General features: G+C 33.6%; 1 protein-coding gene and 1 long non-coding RNA gene across 2 annotated transcripts; both read right to left on the reverse strand.

Annotated features, from left to right (window-relative positions):
• Positions 1–2,540: 2,540 nt before the first annotated feature.
• LOC139825070 (uncharacterized) lies at positions 2,541–3,297 on the reverse strand. Its single transcript, XM_071797607.1, has 3 exons — positions 2,943–3,297; positions 2,805–2,874; positions 2,541–2,736 (listed from the first exon to the last, which is right to left on the reverse strand). Exons 1-3 carry the CDS (start codon positions 3,295–3,297, stop codon positions 2,541–2,543), a joined length of 621 nt encoding a protein of 206 aa, XP_071653708.1.
• An 812-nt stretch (positions 3,298–4,109) lies between these two features.
• LOC139825073 (uncharacterized) lies at positions 4,110–5,306 on the reverse strand. The gene is made up of 3 exons (XR_011735452.1): positions 4,570–5,306; positions 4,339–4,483; positions 4,110–4,252 (listed from the first exon to the last, which is right to left on the reverse strand). It is a non-coding gene; the product is annotated as an uncharacterized lncRNA (long non-coding RNA).
• Positions 5,307–8,100: the final 2,794 nt, after the last annotated feature.

The following is an 8,100-nucleotide window of genomic DNA, read 5'->3' on the forward strand; positions in this document are numbered from 1 at the left end:
CGAAAGCGAGGAAAAATGTAGTCAATCAACCCAAAGCTTTTGACAGTTTTATTTTATATAGTAGGTAACATTACATCTAATCTACTGCATAGTTTTCTGTTCGAGACATTTCCGCAGGAGACATATTTGTTATTGCATATGGCATTGTTCTATACTGTAATAATAACTTATTTAATGCTAAAATTCTTTAAGACTTTTGATAATAAAAAATCAATATAGTGATTTGGCTATGAGGTAACAACGCGGTTCTTGGTACGTAATTTATAAGAACTGATTTATTTTTAAATTACAATAATTTTCCGTTATTTACTGCTAAATCGACATTTAAAGAATCAGTTGTATAAAACGTTCAGCCTGACCATTTGTTGCTATATTATACGAAGCCGTATACTTTATGTTTACTATTTATTCGTAGGAATTGTTGAAAATTATGTGAAGCAAATGGTTTTATCATTATCCGTAAATACAGTTTGTGTGGTAGATCAAAACTATTTCGAAAAATTTTCTTTATTTGTTTCCGATCATTTCCGACACAATAGGTGGAGGAGGGATATCACGGAATCACGCGTTCTACGCAATATTATTTAATAATATTTGAAAGCAACATTGAAGTCATAATTTTTAAACGCTAAAGTATAAATACTAATAAAATTCTAGTTTATATGGATAATAATACATATTTCGAAATATTATATTCGAAATATTCGAGAAAAAAATGGGTATAATATGGTCAGATTTAAAATATATTATTAAATATGAAAGATTCTAAATTAGATATGAAAAGATCTAGAATTTATATGAATTTTATCTAATTATATGAATCAGGTTGCAGATCCGAAATTTGGGGGCGTGATATGATATTTATGATTTTTATGTATAATCATATTCGACTTGATCTTGGTATATAGACAACAGATCTGTTGTTGAAGCAAAATGGGTCACGCATGTCAGATACGGGAAATGAAAATTTACAAAATCCGGATGTCAGCCACGGGGAACGAAGTACGTTAGTGGCCTTCTCATTATCTCTGTATAATAAATTCTTTGTCAAGAGGGTTAGGTGCGCAATCGAGACATTACCCAAGGGACTAGGTATTTCTATTAGCCAATTCCATGCTTTTTTTTATACGATAGGTTTATTATTATTACGCATGTTACCAATACACTTTACATTTAAATATCTTAAATAAATCTGATGTTTGTCATAGTATGTTGGAAAAAGTTGTATGGACATCTTGATCTTAGAAAATGGAAAAAATAGAAATCTTTTTTCCTATCTCTTTTCAAGTTTACTTTCTTTTTTCTTTTTTCTTTCTTTAAAAAATTAATGGTTTATGGATTGTTGATAATTTAACAGTATTTTTCAACATTTCGTCTTCGTAGGGAACCAGTGTGGTCTAGTGGCCAAGGTGACTCATAACTGCGAGGACTCGGGTTGGTATAAATCAGCTAAGACAAGAATACACAAAATAGATTATGAGAATGGACAGAAAGTTTGCACCAAAGAGTAGTGAGAAAAATCTTAAGAAATGTATAACTTTCTTATCTAGTGAGATACAAGTCCGGAGCCTTCAACAAGCAAAGGCAATATAGCAAATATACAAAACATGGACATAGATGATACAATAACCCGTGTCGGGTGTCCCGGTGTCCCGGCCACCCGATGTCACATATAATTAAAACCTCCCCCACCCACCCCAAAAATGTAAGCATGAAAACGACATCGAAAACCATATTAACCATAAATTATGTGCGGTATTTAACAATCGCCATTATTAATCAAAAACGACCATTACAATTAAACCGAAAAAATCATTTAAAGCAGAAAAACCGCATGAGCAAATGGAAATTTATTGTAACCAATGACCTGCGCGAATTTTGTAACTAGTTCTGCGACTCCACCCTAACCCAACGGTCTGAAGAAAAAATGGAAAAAATTTGAAATCAAAAGTTTGAAATTTGAAATTTGAAATGCAGCATACGACTATTTTCGCGCTTTTTAAACCGATGCTACCTTAGAAAAATGCAACATACACGAGTATCGGCAAGTCATTTCCGGTACAATGACAGAAACAAATAAATTTAACGGCGAGAGGTCGCACTTCAGGTATGTCAAGGAATGTTCCACACTGACACGGAAAAAAATGCGCCGCAATTAAACGTCGGCGTCACGGGCCGCTACAAACCTATACAGTTAATTTTCAATGGATATTATTTAAACGAAAACATATCAGACGGTTGTTTTTAATAATCGAATACATATTTGGATAAAATAATATCCAATTGAATTGTTATTCTTTTCCGTGTAGATGAGATGCAGAGAGCTCACTCGCTCGACATAATTCGCTTGCAATTTACTCGAATCAGATATAATCATTATTGCCGCTCGTCGGGCGTACTCGTTACGTATGCAAATCGGCTATGCCGTCGGCTACAAAAATACATTTATCTCAATCTTGAAACGGTAGGAGGAACATCGTTATTCCGTATATCATGTTCAGAAATTGTTCTCGCACAAGTGTGTTTTGAATTGGTTCGTTTTAAAGTATTGATTTCATGTTAATCTTTGCTCTGGAGTCTTTTACAAGACGCTTTAAATATCGATTGTTGCGTCTCAATTTTACAGCAACATCATACAACGATTTAGCTGTTGGACTTAGATTACGAACACGTGTCACATTTCCTAAGTTCGGTCTGACATGGTTTGCTTCTTCTTGAAGATTTTTCCGTATTTCTCTGACCATTATCATTATGAATCATTTTGGATAACTTCACTCTGAGAATCTAAACTATCTGTCTCTTGCCCTGAGATTGCAGGAACTTGATTTTGTTCTATATCTTTATTCTGATAATCTAAACTTTCTGTCTCTTGCCCTGAGATTGTAGGAACTTGATTTTGTTCTATATCTTTATTCTGAGAATCTAAACTTTCTGTCTCTTGCCCTGAGGATTGTAGGAACTTTGATTTTTTTCAATATCTTCATTTTGAGAAGCTAAACTTTCTGTCTCTTGCCCTGAGATTGGAACTTGATTTTGTTCTATCGTATCAGCTACCATGACAGGTATTGCTGTATTTATCAACTTACGAAAATGAAAAGAACAGGAATAATTTGTTTCTGCAAAGTGCTTATGGCATACTACAAATCTTTGTAAATCCTGAGCACAATAATTTATTAAGTGACCCAATTTTAAACGCTGTGTACCCATTGTGAACAATCTCTCAACATCTTTTTGGAATTTGTGTGACGGCACTTTTCCTCCTGACTTGCAGCCAGGAACGCAACAACTTTTGCTCATGTTCTAATAGAAGTTAAGCAATTTGGGAATTTTCATATAAACTCTTACAATTGTACTGTATTTAGAGATGTGCAACTCCGAAGGATTTGTGAAATCAAATTGAATTTCACTATTTGTTTTGAAACTACCCAGGTAGCACACAAACGTTTCAAAAATGTTTTATAAGCGTTTTCCGAAACGTTTTATAACCAATTTCTAGAGACGTTTGTCACGAGTAAAAATGTCCATTCGAAAAACGTTCGAAGGAACGTTTCTTTCCCGATAAAATAACTATCCCGTTAAAAAACTATTATAGAAACTATTATAGAAACGTTTTGTTTTAACGATAAAGACATTTTAGATAAAGACGTTTAAAATTCCTACTTTTCACGTCTTTTGAACGTGTTTATGCCGTCTTTGAGACATGCGTCAAAGGCTTCTAAAAGCTTTATGCATATACCATCTATGACGTATATTCTTTTTCGAAGAAATTCCTGAACTGGTGCACATTCATATAATAAGTTAAAGTGAAACAAAATATACTTGTCTCACTCCAACTTAATTGCATTACTGATGTTCACCATTTCAGGAAGTTCTTCAAAACGGAACACACGTATAAATGTTCTTTCAATGACCACGTTCAGCAGAACGTTTATTTTGCAACTGTTGGAAGTTTTCTAAGCGTAGATTTGAAACTAATATGTGCTACCTGGGCAAATCAAACCAAACCGACAAAATCGCATGCAAATGTAAAAAAAATCAAATTGACAATACGGACCCGGCTTAATGGTTTGCACATCTACTATTTACGAATTATGATAATTAACTTACCAATATTTTCCGTTCTTTCCAAATGTGGAAGTGGAATGCGTCGAAGGCCAAAGCGAGAGGCTGACGCAACGTTCGAGCAACGTTCAAGGACGACAAACGAGGTACGTCCGTAGAAGATAGACGGAGGAAACGCCGGTCGTCGACTCTGAAAAATATAATGACAACAATGACATTAATTTGTGCCGATTGTCGCTGGATTCACTAATTTTCGATTTATGATAATTAACTTACCAATATTTTCCGTTCTTTCCGAATGTGGAAGTGGAATGCGTCGAAGGCCAAAGCGAGAGGCTGACGCAACGTTCGAGCAACGTTCAAGGACGACAAACGAGGTACGTCCGTAGAAGATAGACGGAGGAAACGCCGGTCGTCGACTCTGAAAAATATAATGACAACAATGACATTAATTTGTGCCGATTCTCGCTGGATTCACTAATTTTCGAATTATGATAACTAACTTACCAATATTCTCCGTTCTTTCGGAATGTGGAAGTGGGAATGTGGAATTTAGGACATTTTATATTATCTTCATCTATTGAAATAAAGTATTTCTGCCGTGAAATAGTCGGCGTTTCATAAAATATAGGCTCGTGCGTAACCATAAGAATTTGGCTTGTTTTCACAAACCTACAAAAAATTGAAATATTTTGCGATGTTGAGTTAATATACAAATAGTTAATTAATCAATCGAGAAATAAATTTTATAGATTGTGACATAAATAACCCTTATACCCTTATAGAATACTCCAGATTTTAATGACCAAAATATGCCTGTGTGCTACAGATAAAAATAGGAAAAATATCAACATTTGTTCACGCATATAAAGCTGTAAATGACATCGATGTCTGAGCTTGCGAATCAAGTCGGCGAATTAAGAGTCTGTCGAGACGATTAATTTCGAGAATTTAATCTTGCTTGAACGAGAGACGATTTCGGAACGACTGCTTTAATAGTTACCGTAAAAAGAAACAAATTGCATCCGCTCTATTTAACACGTTAAGGGGATCCTGCAGCCGTATGATTTACCGATTACGGCGATTACGGCGATGGCGCCGATAGCGCCGAATTTGCTCAGGCATCTGCAACACCACATTTTGCAGGTCTGTTAACAATCTCTGCAGCCGGTGTACTTCCTGCGCCAAATTTTGATATTGCTGTACCGTGCAAAATTCTACACGGGGATTTTGTATTGGTTGTATTGGTTGTATTGGTTGTATTGGTTCTCGTAACTGGTTTCGTAATTGATCCAGCAGTTGTTGAAACTGCTGCTGCTCGTTGTTCATCATTGCCGGCATGGCCGGCAACGGCATATCAAATCTGATTTGCTATTTCTGTCTGGGATACGCATAAACATATACCAGTGATAATTACTATATATCACTAAAATATATTACATACATAATTTTAATATTGTTTCGGCGTTAAGTAGAACGCACTCTATATAATACCCAGCTGGAAATGATTAATCGAATCGACTTCGATTTGATGTCAACGCGTCGATGAATGATCGCTGTCGAATACTGATGGTTGATATTTTTGTCATTTTCGATTTTATTATAACTGTTTTTATGTTAATTAAGTAATTGCGAATATTTCTGTTAGATTTCTACTATCTTTCGTTAATTTTTTTTTCTTTCTACGTCGAATATACAGTATGGCGACTGAATCGTTATACAGCCAACCGTCTAAATTATTCAAGAAATATGATACAAATATGTAATAAAGAAAGCACAGACGAGTATAACAACGGGACAAACATATAAAAACGATAATAAGAAACGCATGACTAGCACAAATAACAAACTTGAGAGATAAATAACAAACAATTATGAAGCGTTAATTTTATTCTAAATGGATCTAAACTTTTCAAAAGACTTCTCAAAGGTCGGTCTTCTACAAGAAGAGAGTTCCTTCTGCGCAGCCGGCACGAAAAACAGGGATTTGAGTCTCGGACTCAAACGTACAGACTCGTACGTGTCTTATTGCGCTTAACTTATTGTGAGACTTGTAATAATAAATTCGAAGTAATCAAAGACAGAAAGACTAAGACTAAATTATCGTTCGCCTTTGCCAGACTTTTTTCACTATTGCATTTTCACATTTCTCACACATACGATCAAAACACTGTATGCAGTATCCCGAGTCGAAATTTTTCTCCCATTTTCGACCTCAATGTTCAATCTAACACCTACTTTCGACCAAAATGTTCGACCTAACACTTACTTTGATACTTTAAGCAGTCACATCATCCTATTTTGAACCTCTTCAACCTCTAGCTTCTATTTAGAATCTGAAAATTCTGTTTGAATTAAGAAATCATGCTCTTATATACTTTAATGTTCCTAACATTTTCTTAATCTGTTTTGATGTCAACCTATATATAGAACTGTTATTTTTATTTAGTTAGTTTTATTTAGTTTATTTTTATTATTATAGGTTTATTTTCGATTAAATATTATATATGATTATATATGATTATATATGATTATTAAACGTTTATAATAACGTTTCTAATAAATGTTTATAATAAAGGTTCTATTTATTTATTAATTTAATCAAAAATAGTACAAACAAAATTAAAAGGAATTTTATTATGTTAATAATAGTTATTGATAACTGAAAAAAATAATTTTATATATGACGTATAAATGATTATTTATATAAAATTATATATATTTTTTTTTTGGTATTGCGTCAAAATGTCATTTGGTATATTATTAATAAAGTCCAAAAGGCTTTCGTAGGGTTTAAATCATTGTTGTCCACTGCTGGACTGTCCACTGTTGCCCACATTGGATCCCCGTTGATCTTCTTGAGTTCTTTCTTTACATCTTGAGTATTTATGTACATGGAAATTTTTCATGTGAGATTTTAATTGATCTGTTTGATACATTTTAATTTTTTTACAGGTTCTGCAGAATCTGCAGATTGCATAAGAACCTTCATCGAATATGAAATATTGCGATCATTCATCAGTAATTTTTTCTTTTATTTTAGCTATTTCCTTTTTATGATACCTATTTAAATGACGTTTCGTCGCGGAACAAAATTATACTTTCTCTATGAGTTAATTAGTTAGATAATCAGATTTTTAAATAATTAATTTCCAGAGTAGGAGATTAATTACGCACGGTATCATTATGGGAAATTCTGTATATTAATAATTCATAGACGGGCATATATTTCTCTAATATCAATCTGAAATTTATTACAATTAAATGTTACTAGTATTTCAAATTTATATTTAAATTTATATCGAATCACGTAGCAATATAATTTTTGTTAGGTGGAAATATTTTCTTTACTTTATTTATTTTATTTATCTAGAGCTTTTTTACTTCATTTATATTGCTTTTGTTTTGCGTTCACAATCTATAATTTATTACAAGCTGGCAAGTCAAATTAGTACTTATGTAATATAGTTCACATATGCTCGCAATTGGTTTTCCATTGGCTCGTGAAAGGGACTAAAGGCCATGAATTTAGCGAACGTTGAAATTAATTCGTTTCTTCGTATTCGTGAGTTGCAAAGCGCGGACTTCTCAACCGCAAATTGCGATAAATCGTGAGTTAACACGAGACATGCAAGTGAGTCTGTAATGCCGGCAATAATTTGCGAAGTGTCAACGGTAAAACTTGGGAGTTTAAATGAGAAATAGGTAACGTTTGGCGAAACGTGTGTGAATGACTCTGTTGCCAGCTTATGCACATTACTAAGCAGACAATATCCAGAACAGAAATTGGTTTGCCCAATATGTAGATTATTACAGCGCCGCGCCAGTGCGCACCGTAAGCGGAAGCATATTTGCGATAATCGTAATAGTATGATCTTGAAAATCACCGCGGTTGAATAATTCTGATGAACATAATGTTGCATCAATATCAGAGATAGCACAATATCACGCTGTAACAATATTTATGTCTCTTTACAGGCAGACTTTGTAGAACCTACCGAATAAATATGTAACTACAAATTTACATCAATGAGATAT

The sequence above is a fragment of the Temnothorax longispinosus genome, unplaced genomic scaffold, assembly GCF_030848805.1.
Source record: "Temnothorax longispinosus isolate EJ_2023e unplaced genomic scaffold, Tlon_JGU_v1 HiC_scaffold_88, whole genome shotgun sequence".
Lineage (NCBI taxonomy): Eukaryota > Metazoa > Arthropoda > Insecta > Hymenoptera > Formicidae > Temnothorax > Temnothorax longispinosus.